The following is an 18,158-nucleotide window of genomic DNA, read 5'->3' on the forward strand; positions in this document are numbered from 1 at the left end:
AAACAACCCTAGTCTTCACCGACCATAACCCACTCACGTTCATCCAAACCAACAAGACCTCCAACCAGCGAATCCTCCGCTGGGCTCTCCTCACCCAGCCCTATAATCTACAAGTCCGGCACATAAAGGGGGTGGACAACCTGATTGCGGACTCCTTATCCCGAGCTCCAGTGGAAATGCAGCAGCTACTCTCCAGACGCACCAGGTGATCACCTCCTTCGCCCCGCGCTATGGAGGTCTTTGGAGGGGGGGTGTGTTACGAACCACGCCACCAATTGTCATGATCTACCTACCCAGCACTACGAACCACGCCATCTATTGTCCTGATCTACCTACCCAGCACCACGAGCAACGCCATCTAGGGACGAAACACGAGTATGACTAGTCTTAGTTACCACTCCCGGGTTTCCCTTCTCCATATCCTGGTTGTTGCGTCACCTCCTCAAAGTCTTCTTTGTCAGCTCCAGTTCGAGGAGAGCTGAGTTCACTCTGGGAAGTGACCACAGGATCACCTATCCTGGAAACCTACGGCACAGTGACTACCTACCGTCTTCTACAATACTCAGCCTTACTCGTCAGCCATCTCAGCTCCGCACTTAAGTATTTGTAATCTTATATTGCCTCCCCCACGTCCACTTGCTTCAAATTATTGTATGTTGTATAAATATGTATATACTGTTAATGTTTAGGTTAAGTATGGTTAAGGGTAAATTATAGAAAGCTGAATATTTTGTTAAGGAATTTATGGTACTTTATTATACACAACAAAAACTCGCACCCTTTGTCTACCCTTTTATAGTCCGATTGTCTTTGTTTTTGTTTTTTTGTTGCCTGTTGGGATCTGGGTAGACTTTTAACTATATTCTAAATCCCCAACTCGTAACACATAATATATTCAAATTATATATACCTAAAGCAGGTTATGTTATATTTCGTTACATATTACGTTACGGACGTTACGTTAAGTTTCGTTTTGTATGAAGCTATTCATTTATGTGTGTTATTAAAAGTGAAAAATCATAAATATTATATTGGATTGTAAGCCATTAACTTGGTAAAACTTTTGTATTGACCAATACATGATGCCTTAATAAGCCTTAAGACACTGGTGCTGATTATAGAACATTCCTTTCTTACTGTGAGGCTGCTTTAATTCTCTGACGCTGTTGTACACAACCAACTTGGATGTTCCCACGGGTGTAGAGGTGAACCAATAGCCTCCAGGCTGCTGGCTCGCCTAATGTTTTCACCCAAACATTTCTCTGGTAGGAAGGGAAGGTGGGGGGTAGGGAGGGAGGGAGGGAGGGAGGGACCCAGCGTGGGAAGAGGGGGGGAGCAGAGGTGGGGTATTTTGATTGACAGATAGTGTCTGGGTCAAGTATAATTTGTTTATTTACTGAAGATTTTTGTTTTAGCTCATAAAATTCATACAAATTACCCGGCCAGAATATAATTTGCATTGCTGGAATTCTTATAAGATTGTAATTATTTTAAATATTATCAACATGGAATTTGCATTAGACATACAAATTTTAGATCTAATGTAAGAATTTTGATTACAAAGAGCCAACATTTTATCTTTTGTGCAAAATATATGACGTTTGTATTCAAAATATTCCTGGTCTTGCACGGAATCCAGCAATGTCAATTATATTATCCTAACTTTAATCTGAGGTATTTATTTATTGTGTCTGTATTGTGTTGGAAAAAGTGGAGTTTGGGAGTCGGCCCAGTCTCTATTTCAATTACAGGCATCCTCCGCGTTACGGAAGGGTTCCGTTCCCGGAAAATTGACCGTATCGCGAAATTCCGTAACGAGAAAACCTATTTTCCCATAGACTTCCATTATAAAACTGGAGATGCGTTCCTAAGGAATTTTTTCGGCCCCAAAAAAGTAATTCAAGCACTTTTATTAATGAAAATAAACATTTATAAACACATACAATACAGTACATTAAATAATTTATGATATACCTTCTTAAAACACCAATTTAGGGGTTAATATTGCATAATATTGCATTATACATCTATGTGTATGTTTATTTGAGTGCCCCGTCATAGGAGTCCGTTTTCTCTCACTTCAAGGCCGCCTGAGACGTCCGTTTTCTCTTAATCTTAAGAGTGCACCAGGGACTACTGTTTTATTTTTTAGTGGTGACACAGAATTTGATATTGCAACTGGGGTTGCAATTGTTGAGGCAACTTACGTATGTCTGATTACAGTTGGAATATTCAAAATCCATTGTGAGTGATGTTTAAAGCTTCAACTGTCTTTATGGTTGGTAAAACTTGTCAAGTCTGTCAGTCTGAATGGCATGTGTGAGGCCTTGTGTTTGTTAAAATTTACCCCAATTTCCGTAAGGGCGGATTTACGGGCCGTAAAGCGAAATTATTGGTCAAAATTTACAAATTCCGTAAGAGTGAAATTCCGTAACCCGGGCTTCCGTAATGCGGGGATGCCTGTAATCTCATATGTTCTGTTATTTCATATACGCGTTTCTCGTTTTACGCGCTACTCTGCGGGTTCAATTGACCGCGTAAATCGGGGTATTACTGTACAGTATACTGTATACATATATAAAATATACCAGTATACACATATATAAAATATACCAGTATATACATATATAAAATATACCAATATATACATATGATGATTTTCTTAATGGGTTACATGTATCATTTTAATGTTACCGGTAATTTCATTTTAGTGATGTTTCCTGTAACTGATAAATTATTGAGTTTGATGGGTTATGGATATATAAATATTTTTTTCTTTGTTGCAGGTGATGGTTTTTGTTAAGTAAAGTCTCATCTTTTAGAACTTGGCTTTTACTACAGACGATCTGTTAGCTGTAAGATCCCATTTAACAAACTAAACACAAATTAATTCACCCCAGCAAAGTTAAAAGTCCATTATATTGAGGGTCTGTTAGCTGCGAGACCCCTATTTAACAAACCCACATCAACTCACCTTGGCAAAGTTCTCGATACAATAAGCCGCGACTTTCTCTCTTTTAGCAAGAGAATCGGAGAGAGATTGACAGCCTTCGGGAATCTCCTGTTCAACCAACGACACAAACTCGGACGACAGGGCGATGATGGACGGGTATCGTGACCTGGAATTAAACAAACTGTGTTTTTATTCGTACTGGAGTGGTTGTATTGAGGTGGTGACGGGGTAGGGGGTGGACATAAATAATCTCTTTCTCAACTTTCCTCACATATACTCTCTCTCTCCTTTCCTCAGACATACTCTTTCACCTTCCCTCACACAAACTCATTCTTCCTCACCTCATATTCGGGTGGGAATTAATCAAAAAGGTAATTATTGATGACTGACCAGTGGTCAACTTTTCATGGAAAACGATTTTAAAAACACTGCAATTTCACTGTTTTTATAGTGGACACTGTTGTAGTGGACGCAAAACATTTTCTAAACAGTGCCTTTGTGTACAGTTTCTTAAAGTTAGAAATTACCTGTTGATCCATGGGCTGGATGAGAGGTGTTGTGTTGGGTGGCAAGAAGTGCACAGTGATGAAGTTGAACTCCTCTGGCAATTCAACCATCAAATTAGGAGGGTGGGCTGGTGCATTGTCCATCACCAACAAAGCTTACAGTGGAAGATTATTCTCCCTGAGGTATTCCCGAACACTGGGTCCAAACACCTCAATCACCCACTCAGAGAATAAACTCCTGGTCACCCAAGCCTTTGGGTTTGACCGGCACATAACACCAAGGCGGGTCTTCCTAATGTTTTTGAAAGCTCTGGGGTTCTCTGCATGGTACACAAGGAGTGGCTTTATTTTGCAGTCACCAGAAGCATTAGCACAAAGAAGGAGGGTAAGCCTGTCTTTCAATGGCTTATGGCCAGGGACAGAAGTTTCCTCCCTGGTAATGTATGTACGGCGAGGCATTTTTTTCCCAAAAAAGTCCAGTTTCATCACAGTTGAATACCTGCTGAGAAACAAAGCCTCCCTCTTTAATCACATTAAAAAAAATGTCAAGGTGTTCCTTAGCTGCTTCCTTATCTGCACTAGCAGCATCACCATGTCTCACAACACTATGTAATTTATTTCTCCTTCTGAAACCAGTAAACCACCCCTTGGTACCCCTAAACACTGGCACATCACTATCACTTTCACTGGGAGTCTTGGCTTTAAGGTCCTCAAACAATTGTCTGGCCTTCTCACAAATTATAGCTTCACTAATGCTATCACCTGCAATTTCTTTCTTCTTTATCCACACTAAGAGTAAATTTTCTGTCTCCTCAATCACATTACACCTTGCTTTGCTAAGTCTAGAGATTCCTTTAGCCACTTGCACAGTTTTCAAATCCTCTTTATTCTTCAAAATCGTACATATAGTCGATTTAGCCATCCTATACTCATCACTAAGTTTCGCAATGCTTGTTCCATTCTCACGTTTCTTTATGATTTCTTTCTTAGTTTCAAGAGTTATGAGCTTTCTCACTCGCTTTGGACGATTCATTTTTACAATTGTACACTTGTATAACAAAATATTTATACAAATTACTCTATTTCCACATCAAAAGACGAAATTTCAACAATAACAGTGGTGCACTGGCTACACAATGAGACAAATATGGTGCCTGACGCTCTTGTTGTGGGTCGCGGTACAACAATATTCATGCGCCAGACGAATTAGTCCCGTATTCATCCGCGTTCGTTGTAGGAGTTGCGTTCGTTATAGCATTCTCAATTTTATAGGTAAAACCGTTCATTATAGGAATATTCGTAGTAGGGTCCGTTCGTTATAGCATACCCCACTGTATTTCTAAATTAAACCTAACTTAACCTAACGTAACCTACCTAACCTTAGCTAGCTTCCTTACCTGGACCCCCAGTATTTCAAACAGAAAGAACTTACTATGATATGGTATATTAAAAAGAAAGAACTTACTATGATATGGTATATTAAACAGAAAGAACTTACTATGATATGGTGTATTAAACAGAAAGAACTTACTATGATATGGTATATTAAACAGAAAGAACTTACTATGATATGGTATATTAAACAGAAAGAACTTACTATGATATGGTGTATTAAACAGAAAGAACTTACTATGATATGGTATATTAAACAGAAAGAACTTACTATGATATGGTATATTAAACAGAAAGAACTTACTATGATATGGTATATTAAACAGAAAGAACTTACTATGATATGGTATATTAAACAGAAAGAACATACTATGATATGGTGTATTAAACAGAAAGAACTTACTATGATATGGTATAATAAACAGAAAAAACGTACTATGATATGGTATATTAAACAGAAAGAACTTACTATGATATGGTATATTAAAAAAAATAACTTACTATGATATGGTATAATTTTACGTTTTTTTGTTGACATGAAAGCATCGGCTTTGATCCAGCCCAGGCGGTGGAGAGTTTTGAAATACGTCATATACAACAGACTTGGCACACAAACACAGTTCAATTTGACAGTACAGGTTGACAATCCCTTATCCGAAATCCTTGGGGCCAGGGGCATTTCGGATTTCGGAATTTTTCGGTTTTCAGATTGGTTAGATTTTTTTTTTTAACGTGTATTAGCTCACCCAGGCATAGATCACTGACTCACATCAGGGTCTAGGGGCAAAAAATAATACAAATTATAATAATAATAATAATTCATAGGTCTAGGTCATGTTTCTCACTTTTGATCTTTTTTTCATTCTTGTATTTCTTTATTATTATTATTATTATTATTATTATTATTATTTTATTATTATAGTAATATTGTTATTATTATTATTATTATTATTATTATTATTATTATTATTGTTATCATTATTACTTCATTTTGGTGTATTTTAATTAAAATTTTTATTTACTATGAATAATTATTATAATTATTATTACTATTACATTTTCGCCCCCCAGGCCCTGATGTGGGTCAGTGTTCTGTGCCCAGGTGGGTTAATCCCTGTAAAAAAAAAAAAAAAAAAAATTGGCACCTAAAAAAAAAACTCAGTTTTCAGAGCTTTTTGGTTTTTCGGAATTCGGATAAAGGGTTTGTCAGCCTGTATTACTGTGAAAGAAATGCTTCATAGATGTATATAAATAAAAGGGGTTTAATCTTGGCATTTTCAAGCTAAGTTCCTTAACGCACTAGAACAGTAGCACAAGACCGGCAACAACCTTCACACACCACATGAAACTGGCACAGGAATGAGAGGCGAGCGCAGAAAAGAGAGTGGCCGCATTTTTTATTTTTTTATTTTTATTTTTTGTACAGGGATTAGCCCACCCGGGCACAGATCACTGACCTACATAGAGGCCTAGGGGCAAAAAATGTATGCAGTCATGCGCCGGTTAATGTCCTAGATACATTCTTGGAAACATGACGTTAACCGAAATGGACGTTGTCCGATCATCACAGAAACTTTGTATTTATACTTACGTGTATGTGGAATACTATATACGTACATATACACTTTTACTCTTAAATCACTACTGTAATGTGATACTGGTGATTAATTTTTATCTCTTGTGCAAAATACATGACGTTTATATTAAAAATATTCACTGTTTTACAAGGATTCCAGCAACACCGGGCAGGTGGGGGAGAGAGAGGGAGCGAGGGGGCGTGGGTGGTTTGACAGTTGGCACAGGCCCAGGTCTAATTATGAGGGCCTGAGCTGCCACCATTTATGAGGGGCCCCTACTGCCACCATTTATGAGGGCCACTACTGCCACCATTTATGAGGGCCTCTGTGTGCCAGTAACAATTCCTTTTACTCTCATACTTATTACCATTGGTAGCGTGACGAGAGGAGGCTCGTGGGTATGTAATGATAGTATCAAGCAATAGGGAAGAAATAACGGTAAATACTGTAGGTAAATAATAGACACAATATACAAATACAAAATTTATTTAAACATTAATATGAAATTAGGAGAAAGAATTTATTTGTACCAACAGACGAAATCTAGTACTAGGCCCTCATAAATGGTGGCAGTAGTGGCCCTCATAAATGGTGGCAGTAGGGGCCCTCATAAATGGTGGCAGCTCAGGCCCTCATAAATGGTGGCAGCGGTGGGATCTGTATGGATGAAGGACGGCACTCACTAACGGTGAAATGCCCACGGGGCCCTCACTCAAAATAGGCCAGGGAGTCCACCTACTTCTATTCCGATGAATTAATTTACTGTACATCCTTGACGTTGAAACTGAGACTATAAACTCAGTTTCATTCCCTACTATTATCTTCACTAACAATGCTCTGACTCAGCTATCAAAAGCAAAATTAAATTGATTACAAAGGGTTGATGGCAACAGGTCCCAACATACAGCGCCTGCTCCTAAACTGGATTATATTCAAAGTTCCCTACAAACAAAGACGGGAAACAGAGAAAACGGGGCGCTTCCACTGGGGACTCAGAAGGTTTTGTGGACGCTTGAGCGTAATATGAATCCTTAAGGTTTTCAGGTCAGCCATTATCACGATCATGACATAATGCGTATATTTATCAGTTCTAAGTGACTAAGCTTCTCTCATTTTAAAATGCCAGTGATATGACCTGGGAGAATATAATTAACATAGCTGGGATTCTTGTAAGATAATAAGATACAGATTAATTTGAATATAAACATGCTGTAATTCGCACTAGCCATAACAATTTTAGTACCATAATCAAATTAGTACATGTGCAATCCAACTTTGCACTAAGGTCATTTATTTCTTTTACGTTTCTTTTATAATGGTGTGTGCATATAAATGGATGAAAATAAATGAAGAAATTTATGTAAATCTACCCAAAATTTACAATTGAAAAACTTTATATTATAAAATGTACTACAGTATTGTACACTAATGTACTACAATTTTTATATCTTGAGCAAAATATATGAAGTTTATATTAAGATTATTGGCTGTCTTGTAAAGATTCCAGCAATGCAAATTATAATCTCCTAACTTTAGTCTGAGATATTATATAAAATAAATGCCTTAAAGCATAAAGGTATCACCAATCTTTTGTCTGGGAACACAAGGAGGGAGGTAGCCAGCGAGCGTGGGAAGGGGGGGAGGGGGGGGTGACAAGAGTGTCTGGTGTTGGTTTATTTATTTGAGATAAGATTTGACAGTTGGCGCTGAAGGCCTGCGTGTTTATTTATCATTACTTAAGAGTGACTAAGCTCTTCTCATAATTTGCCACCCAAATGACCTGGGTGAATATAACTTACATTGCTGGGATTCTTGTAAGATAGTGATTTATTTGAATACCTGTATAAACAATCTATATTTGCAATAGACATAACAATTTAAGTACCGTAATCATTTAGTACATGTACAGTACAGATTTGTTCCAATGTTAACCGAGGGACCACTGTATTGCAGTGTACTTGTATTGTACAATATTGACTAAATTCACTAGATAACGTACACAACTAATGGTTGGTAAAACTTGTCAAGTAAGTGAGTGTCAAGTCTGTCAGTAAAAGTGGCACGTGTGAGTGCTTGTGTCCCCCATCATAGGAGTCCGTTTTCTCTCGCTTCAGGACGCCTGCGTCCGTTTTCTCTTAATCTTAGAGTGCAGTGCACCAGAGACTTCGTTATTCCTTAGTAATGACACCGAATTTGAAATTGCAACCCCAATTGCAACCCCAGGCAACTAGATATGTCTGATTACAGCAAATGTGTTATTGTCAATTTGTAGGTGAAAGATTTTATCCTCAATAGATGTACGTTAACATTGCACCTGGAGGCAAATGCTTACTAAAGCCTAAGGAAGGATAGGATATTCCTTTAACACATAATATCTGGCCAGTATGCGAAGGATCATCGTGTCTCCGTCAGGGGGTCGTGAAGTGGTGGTCCAGCAGGCGTCACGGAAGCTTTTTTTTGGGGAGGGGTGGCCACGGACGTATATGCAATCGGACGTTGTTTGGTTGGACGTTAACCGGCGCATGATTGTAAATAATAAAAATAATAATAATAATAATAATAATAATAATAATAATAATAATAATAATAATAATAATAATAATAATAATTCATAGTAATTAAATTTATAATAATGATAAAATAATAAAAATAATAATAATGATAACAATAATAACACTGTAATAATAATAATAATAATAAAGAACTATAAAGAAATACAAAACTGAAAGAAAAAAAAACCCAGTGAGAAACAATGTATGTACAGCTACTCCCCCACTTACGACCACCCGGACATACAACCGCCTCAGTCGTACCAAAATTTTGTCAAATTACGTATTTTCGAGTCCCAACGTCAGTGATTGAGCTGTGTACTGACAAAATTTTCGTTTGTAATTCACTTTAAAATGGCTGGCAAGCTTAAAAGTGAGAGTTTTGTGGTTCTGAGAAGAAAAAGAGACACCCATTTTAGATTTTCTATGTATTATTTAAGCATTTTCGACTTACGACCATTTCAACTTACGACCTGGATTTGGGTCCCTAACCCCGTCATAAGTCGGGGAGCAGCTGTATGTTGTGTTGTCAAAGTACGAGAAACAATTGAGATCCTTCAATTGTGTGTAAATGAGGCAGAAAGACAGATCAGCAACCTGGGACTTGGTCACAATTTTTGTGTGCCATATGGCGGCAGGGTCTACCATTAGACAACACATTATGCTTAAATTATCTTCTCAGGCGGTAGTACCTCCCTGTTTGATAGCTGCCTACTACCTACTGCCGGGAAGACAGAGTACAGTGAGTTCTGCTATAACGCGTGTTTTGACAACGCGAATTGGCTCAAATGCGATTTATGAGTAGAGGAACGACATTTGTATAATGCGAACGCTTGTTTGCTGTAACGCGATTTTTGCTTACTATTTCTCCAATTTTGTGGTATTAACAATGAATATGGTAAAGAAGAATATCACCAAGAAGCACTCTGGTGATAGCATTCCTGGTGATGATCGTAAAAGAAAGGCTATAACCCTTGAAGAGAAGCTCGATGTTATCAACCTCAAAATCACCCTTCTCCCCCATCAAGTTATGTTCATATTTTTTCAAGGTAAAGTGTTACATTTACTGTATGATTTCATTATTAGATATGAATGTAACATTTATTTAGACTGTGCTATCCTTTGTGTTAGGCTAACTACTAAATTTTTTTCGATTTCGAGTAGTAATCTGCACCTAACCCTATTTTCTCCATAAGCCCTGTTATTTCTATTACGCGAATTTCTATAACACGATGTTTTACAAGAACACAACTATCGCGTTATAGCAGAACTGACTGTAGTGCACTTTAGGTGCCTGATTATCTACAAAACAAAACATTTGTACAAGAAATGATTATCATATCACAACTCACTGATGAAAATAAATAAGAAAATAAAAAGTAAAACATATAACTCGTCTGCGGGTCAGTCGTCAATATTAACCATAAAAAATAAACTTAAATCCACAAAAAATAAAAAAATACAATTTACTGAGTTTATTATAACTCAAAGATGGAAAATACCTGACCCCAATATTCCCTAATTAACTCACTAATTGACCTTCCCTTATCTTCTCCTTATATTTAATACCTCCTGATATTCCCCTCATCATGTTAAAATACCAATTAACATCCTAAATTGTGTTAGAAGTTGATAAAGTATAATTAATTAATTGTCGTATGGGAGTGGCATCCATAGGGGGTGTCAACATGGTTACAGTCCAACTTGGCCCACATCCAACTCGGACCATCTCTGATAACCAACTCGAACCACTTAGGTTGACGAACTCTAACTAAAAAGTAAAAGTTTACACATTTTTGCATGAATGATAAAAGTACAATGATAAAATGCAGCATAGATTGCAAGTGGTGGAAGAGGTAATCTTTTTTTTTATAGGTATAATTTTATATTTTATATTTAGTTCACAATTAAGATCACTTTACTTGGAGACCTGACAACGACACCCTCACAAAATATGACGGTTGAGGATGACCTGATCACGAGATCTGAGGCTGACGAGTTACACAACAATTTAAAGGGTAAAGGTATAGATAGAGGCTACCACCAGAAGGAATTGTCCGAATTTGGTTGAAAATTTTCTACAAACTAATATCATGACATTGAACCTGACCTAACATAATAATAATAATAATAATAATAATTAACGGTTTATTGAAAGAGCTTGGCAGCCAGAAGGCTGAAAATATACAGTTACATATTTGGAGAATGGGTTACGAATTACAAGTAACATAAGTGACACAAATAAGACATATAATAACTAGATGGGGAAAGGCTCAAACTACAGTTCATTTCAACATAGTGACAGTGTAAGGAGCAGTGGTTACTGGGAGTGAGTACACTGATTTATTACAAGTTATTGATAATTTTTACAATGGTTGGGACTGGGCTGTTCTTATAGCGATCAGTTCGTGCACGTATGGGCTGGATGCGGTTGTGGTGTCGAACAGCAATTCTCGGACAAGGGATCTCAGGTGGTAGTAGGAGCCGGTGTCGGGGATGGTGTAGAAGCTTCTTACCAAATTTGCAGATGAGGTCGTGGTGATGGTCAGTGAGAGTCGAAAGGGTCAGTGTGTTGAGCGCTTCTTGATATGTGGAGTAGGAAGGGGAGAGAATAATCTTGCATGCCCTCTTTTGCACTTTTTCTAAGTGTTTCGTTGTGTGGCATTTAGGGAGGAAGACCAGGTGGGGAGGGCATAGGTGAGCTTAGGAATGTGAATGTTGTTAGGCTTGGGGCTGTGTGCAGGAACTCGAGGACTTGGTCGGCGGAGGAGGTGAGCGAGCTGAGGATTTGACAACTTCACTGAAGTGTGGTTTCCAATTTAGTTTGTTGTCTATGGTGACGCCGAGGTGCCAGTGGAATCTACAACCTGGAGTGTGTTCGGACCTAGAGTAATGGAAGGAGGTGGGACAAATGGGAGGAAGAGGTTGATGTGCATAACCATGGTCTTGGTATGGTTGATGGTGACATGGTTAAACAACTTACCTTAATACAGTGGCCCCTCGGTTAAGGAACTCAATCCGTTCCAGAAGGTCGTTCGTTAACCGAAACGTTCGTTAACCGAAACCATTGTTTCAATGGGTTTTTGGGTAATTGGTTCCAGCTCACCGAAAATTTCCTAAATTCAACAAAAATGGTAGAAAAGTTCACTTACTTTGAGGTGTGTATGTAGAAGGCTCCTGGATGATGATGATGATGATGATGGGATTTAGAATGGGGGTGGAGGAGAAGGAAGAAGAGAAGGCATTGGGGTGGAAGAGAAGTCACCCCATGGTGCCATTTCACCCATAAAATTTTAGCTCTCTGGTTTAATTCAAGATTATATTCTTTAAATCAACGCTGCACTGCATTATATATTGTCAATATATAAAATATATTTCAAAATGACCAATAATTTGCTTGGAAACACAGAAAAAAAGCATTTAGTTGAAGAGTCTCAAGCAAGATGTTACCTCCAGTGAAAACAGAGAGAGACTGACGCCTGTTTGCTGTGTTAAGAGGCTGGATGCCGCGCATTAAACTAGTCACTTTACCTTCAATTTTGTTCAATAATTGTTAAAATTACTAAAAAATTGAATATTAAACTTTTAAAATTATTGAATAGTATAAACTTCTTGATATTTACAAAAATAGTAAGGAATTTAAGCCCTAGAACCGATTAATGTATTGGCGGACTGATACTAAAGCTGGTTGCCCGGTCAGTGCAAGCGAAAACATGTTGAGGTCGGTTCGTAAGAAGTTCGTTAAGCGAATTTTTTTTCGTTAACCGAATTGAAGATCCTTATGGAAGGCAGTTCGTTAATCGAAATTACGTTAACCGAGGTGTTCGTTAAACGAGGGGTCACTGTATTGAGGTTGATATAAATCAGCAATGGCAAAGAGGAATTAGTGGAAGCATTCATCATCACTTATAGGAGTGATTTACAGGCCCCCAAGTTTAGGGAAAGAAGCAGCTCAGCCCATATGGGAGGAAATGAGTAGGGCAGCAAGATACAACAACCTGTGCATTATGGGGGATTTCAATTTCAGAAATATTGACTGGGAAAACATTATAGGTGACTATGAATCTGAAGATTTCTTAGATACAGTACAGGAAATTTTTTTTTAAAACAACTAATTACAGAACCTACTTGAGGTGACAATATATTAGACCTAGTATTAACAAAGAAGGAAAATATTATCAGAGATATCACAATAAGGGAAGAACTAGGGAACAGTGATCACAGAGAAATCAGGTTTACCCTAAATTGGGAAACAAAAAATAATGACAATATGGTCAGAGTCCCAGACTTTCGATCGACGGATTATGAGGTGGTTTAGAAGATATCTAGGTACAGTAGTACCCCGATTTACAAAGTCAATTGAACCCACGGGGTACCGTGGAAAGTGAAAACCGCGTAAAGTGAACAACAGAACATATGGGATTAATTTCAATAGAGACTGGCCCGACCCCCAAACTCCACTTTTTCTGACACAAAACCTATGTTGTAGTAAAAATAACATCTTAATTTTATGTTTGTATGCACACACAATTAATATTTAAGAGAAATACAGTCGCCAGGTTAATGTCCATTCAAATAATGGACTCAACTCCCCCCCCACCCCTCTTCCCAGCTCACTGGCTCCTACCTCTCTGAGAAATCTTTGGGTGAAAACACTAGATTTTAACGTATAGTAATTATTCACAGTTGGGGATTTGGGAGCTATAGTTACTCACGTCTACCCAGATCCCAACAGGTAACAACAATAAAAAACAAACAAAGACAATCGGACTATAAGAGGGTAGACAAAGGATGAGAGTTTTCGTTGTGTATAATAGAGTACCATAAATCCCTTAACAAAATATTCAGCTTATAAATTACCCTTAACCAAACTTAACCTAAACATTAACAGTATATACATATTAATAAAACATAAAACAATCTTGAAGCAAGTGGACGTGGGGGAGGCAATACAAGATACAAATACTTAAGTGAGGAGCTGAGATGGCTGACGAGTAAGGCTGAGTATTGTAGAAGACGGTAGGTAGTCACTGTCCGTAGGTTTAGAGGATAGATGATCCTGTGGTCGCCAGAGCAAAGATTACCTCTCCTCAAATTGAACTGACAAAAGACCCCGGGAAGACGGCGCAACAGCAGGATGAGGGAGAGGAAACCTCGGTGGTAGCAAGCAAGTCATACTAGTGTCTCGTCCTAGATGGCGTTGCTCGTGGTGCTGGGTAGGTAGATCAGGACAATAGATGGCGTGGTTAAATAGTGCGGGAACAGAGGGTTAAATGGCTTAATAAATAATACCTCAGACTAACGTTAGGATAATATAATTGACATTTCTGGAGTCCTTGCAGGTCAGGGAATATTTTGAATGTAAACTTCATATATTTTGCACAAAAGATAAAATATTTGCTTTGTGTAAACCAAATTATTATACAGTAGTACCCCGATTTACGCAGTCAATTGAACCCATGGGGTACCGCGGACAGTGAAAACCGCGTAAAGTGAACAACAGAACATATGGGATTAATTCCAATAGAGACTGGCCCGACCCCCAAACTCCACCTTTTCAGACACAATACCTACGTTGTAGTAAAAATTACATCTTAATTTTATGATGGTATGCACACACAATTAATAATTAAGAGAAGTGTCAATAATATTAGTTTTTTTAACACTTACATTAGTAGAAAAGATGGCTGGGCACACAGGGATGGGGGGGTTGGTTCCGAGGCAGAGGGCAGATTATTGCCCCTCACCTGTATCACCTGTATCAATTGTATCACTATCCACCACATAGGCTTGCAGGGCCTCTTTGTCAAAGCCCTCAAAGTCCATATAAGTCCATATCCTCACTATCACTATCACTAACTTGGGCTGGCTGTGGTGGGTGGCGGGTGAAGAACTCGGTAATGTTTTGATGACTGGGCGACCTTGTGCGCATCCTGCCCGCGTCGCTTCCCGCGTATATGAGTAGATGCACCGCGTAAAGTGAAAGTCTGGTTCTGGCGAGGTACCGCGTAAATGCGAAATCGCGGAAAGTGAAACCACGTAAAGCGGGATATTACTGTATTAGATCTAAAATTTGTATGTTCTAATGCAAAATCCATGATGTTTATATTCAAAATGATCATCATATTGTAAGAATTCCAGCAATGTAAATTATATTCTGGCCGGGTAATTTGTATGAATTTTATGAGCTAAATAAAAAATTATACTTCACCCGCGTATATGAGTAGATGCACCGCGTAAAATGAAATTCCGGTTCTGGCTAGGTGCCGCGTAAATGTAGAATCGCGTAAAGCGAAACCGCGTAAATCGGGGTATTACTGTATACTACATAAAGCACAGGATCAAAATATACCATACAGAAAATTTAGGTATAATAAGAATGAGCCAAGGTGGATGACCAGAAAACTTAAAACATGACACAGGAACAAAGAAAGGAATTCATAAGAAATTAAAGGGAGGGGAGGAGCATCTTCAAAAATAGGTACTGTATAAGGAACTATCTAGGAATGTTAAGAAAAATGTACGGAAGGCAAAGAGGGACTATGAAATCAGGATAGCAAGAGAATCCAAGGCGAATCCCAAGGGATTTTTCCAGGTATATACCTGTAGGACAAAGGTCAACGACAAAGTGGGGCCTTTAAAGTCAGAAAGAGGGAAAGTGATCGATGATAGTGAGGAAATAAGGAAAGCATTAAACAGGTACTTCTTATCAGTTTTCACAGAAGAAATTCACGAGGAAACATAAGAACATAAGAATGGAGGAAACTGCAGAGGGCCTATTGGCCCATACTGGGCAGTCCCGTTTACACCCAACCCCTATTGCCAAAGCTAGTTTTGAAAAAATCTTCCTCGAGTGAGAAATAATTAACCCAAGTAAATAAACACCACCACCCGCAGGAGAAATTCTTCCTTAAGGAAAGTAAACAAAATTGAGGAAAAGCGAAAGAAACCAGATACTTTACAGGCAGTAAGAACATAAGAATGGAAGAAACTATTGCTGCAGCTTTACCAAAGCTACTTTTGAAACAATCTTCCTCGGGTGAGTAATAATAATTAACCCAACTAAATAACCACTAACACCACCACCACCACTACTAACACCACCCCCACCACTACCAACACCACCACCACTACTAACACCACCACCATCAGAAGTGGATAGCTGTGGTTCAGTATCTTCAGACTGCTTCTTGGGGGTTTAGGTGAGGGGAGAGGGCGGGTCGGTTGCTTCTGTGACAAAGCGCGTTCGGCATTCGATGTGGAGCGGTAGGAATTGGACAGCGATTACATAAGAACATCAAGATCGTCTAAGTGATGTGAAAGTGTAGATCGATGTAGGATTTTTAATGCTAGATGCGATTGTATTTTTTAAAACTGAATTTCCACCGAGTTGGAGGTACAGCCAAGGTCACGAGGCCTATTACCACAAAATCACTGCAAATCGTCTCGCTTTATTTCTTTGCCATTAGTGGTTAGCTACTTCTATTGTTCCATTTATTAACATTAAATATCATTTAAAACATTTTTTTTACATTAATTCTACTACAGCTAAAACCATGGTCTTATTTTCTTCAATTTCTTATATAGAACCATCGTCCTTTGTGTAAACACTAATGAAAACAATGGCGTCCCATCTCTTGTGTGACCATATTATTAGTCATTTATATTGTATAAGGCATATTCATAAACATTTTTTAAAGAATATAGTTTGCACTTTTCATTAATTTTTTTTGTTTGGGGGAAAAGAGGGTAAAAAAACAACAAAAAATATATGAAAAGGCCACACTGGGGAACGCAACTCATTATTGCCGCTTTATTTTAATGGTAATTAATGATTCACGATATGATGATTCACCTTACACTGCAATATTGGAGGACACTACCTTGGTTATTCGAGGCTTTACTGTACTAACCCGAACCGAATCTCTCTTGATTCTGTCCTTTCTGCATTATCTTATAGGGTATTCTGCCTCAGTGCAGGAGGCAATGATATTGGCCGGTGTAGGAGCGAGGAGCTTCTTGATAAGTTCAAGGCAGCCATAGATCGTATTAGGACTAAGGGAGGGATCCCTATCATATGCGGTGTCCTGCCTAGAAGGAGAGTTGGCAGTGAATGGTTGTCAAGGGCAGTTGGTGTTAACGACCGTCTTGACAGATATTGCAAGTCAATATCAGTCCCATTCATTGACAACTGGGACAACTTCTATGGTGGCAGAAGGGACCTTTTATGCTAGGGATGGGTGCACCTGTCTAGGGATGGAGTAGCAACTGGCTGGGGTTTCTAGAGGGGGCAGTTCAAAAGATATCAAGTCTTTAAACCGCTAAGAGAACATAGGGGCAACGGGGTGAGTGAGACTGCAGGGAGCCGGGTAAACAAGGCGAAAGATTACAGGGAAATAGTGTTAGGAATGATGACAAACTAAATTAGACAGGAGTTTAAACTAAACACGGTAAGGAAGGACTCAGAACACTCACTAACTTAAATGTATATACTGGTGCTTAACAGTAGAAGTATGAGAAACAAAATGGATGATATTAAGGCCTTGGTATGTACCCCAAGAAATCGATATAATTGCATTCACTGAAACATGGATCAACCTAGACACACGGAATTACCAGTCTAATACCAAATTATGGTTACAAACTGTTCCATCGAGCAGGGCAGACCAGGAAAGGAGGCAGAGTAGCAATCTATGTTAGGGATAATCTGAAGTGTGAAATAAATAAGGAAATAAAAACTGAGAGGAATACAGAAACAATTTGGATAGAATTAAGCGACGGTCGGGAAAAATTAATCACAGGGGTAATATATAGACCCCCAATCTTGATAGCGTCAATGAGCGACTTATCTGGGATGAAATGCGCAGGGCTTCCATACACAACAAAGTCTGTATAGTAGGCGACTTTAACCTTGGCCAAATAGATTGGACTGTCCTTACGGGTAACTCAGAATCAGAGGATTTTCTCGAGACGATCCAAGACTGTTTCCTAAGTCAACATATAACCGAACCCACACGGGGTAATAATATACTGGATTTAGTTCTGACGAACAGAGAAAACCTCATTAGCAATGTCGAGGTAGGGAACGAACTTGCAAACAACGATCACAAAGAAACTCGATTCCAGTTAGATTTTCAGGGCAGACGTAAGGAAAATTCCACTAAAGTACCAGATTTCAGAA

At 38.5% G+C, this 18,158-nt stretch overlaps 1 protein-coding gene across 1 annotated transcript in view; it reads right to left on the bottom strand.

Annotated features, from left to right (window-relative positions):
• The window catches only part of LOC121855674, a 48,977-nt gene that overhangs the window by 5,497 nt on the left and 25,322 nt on the right, over positions 1–18,158 (bottom strand). The window contains exon 3 of the mRNA XM_042350746.1: positions 2,975–3,119. Coding sequence (XP_042206680.1) covers positions 2,975–3,119 — 145 coding nt within the window. The remainder of the gene's footprint in view (positions 1–2,974; positions 3,120–18,158) is intronic.

Source organism: Homarus americanus, unplaced genomic scaffold (assembly GCF_018991925.1).
Source record: "Homarus americanus isolate GMGI-L3 unplaced genomic scaffold, GMGI_Hamer_2.0 scaffold20940, whole genome shotgun sequence".
In the NCBI taxonomy this organism is placed as follows: Eukaryota; Metazoa; Arthropoda; class Malacostraca; order Decapoda; family Nephropidae; genus Homarus; species Homarus americanus.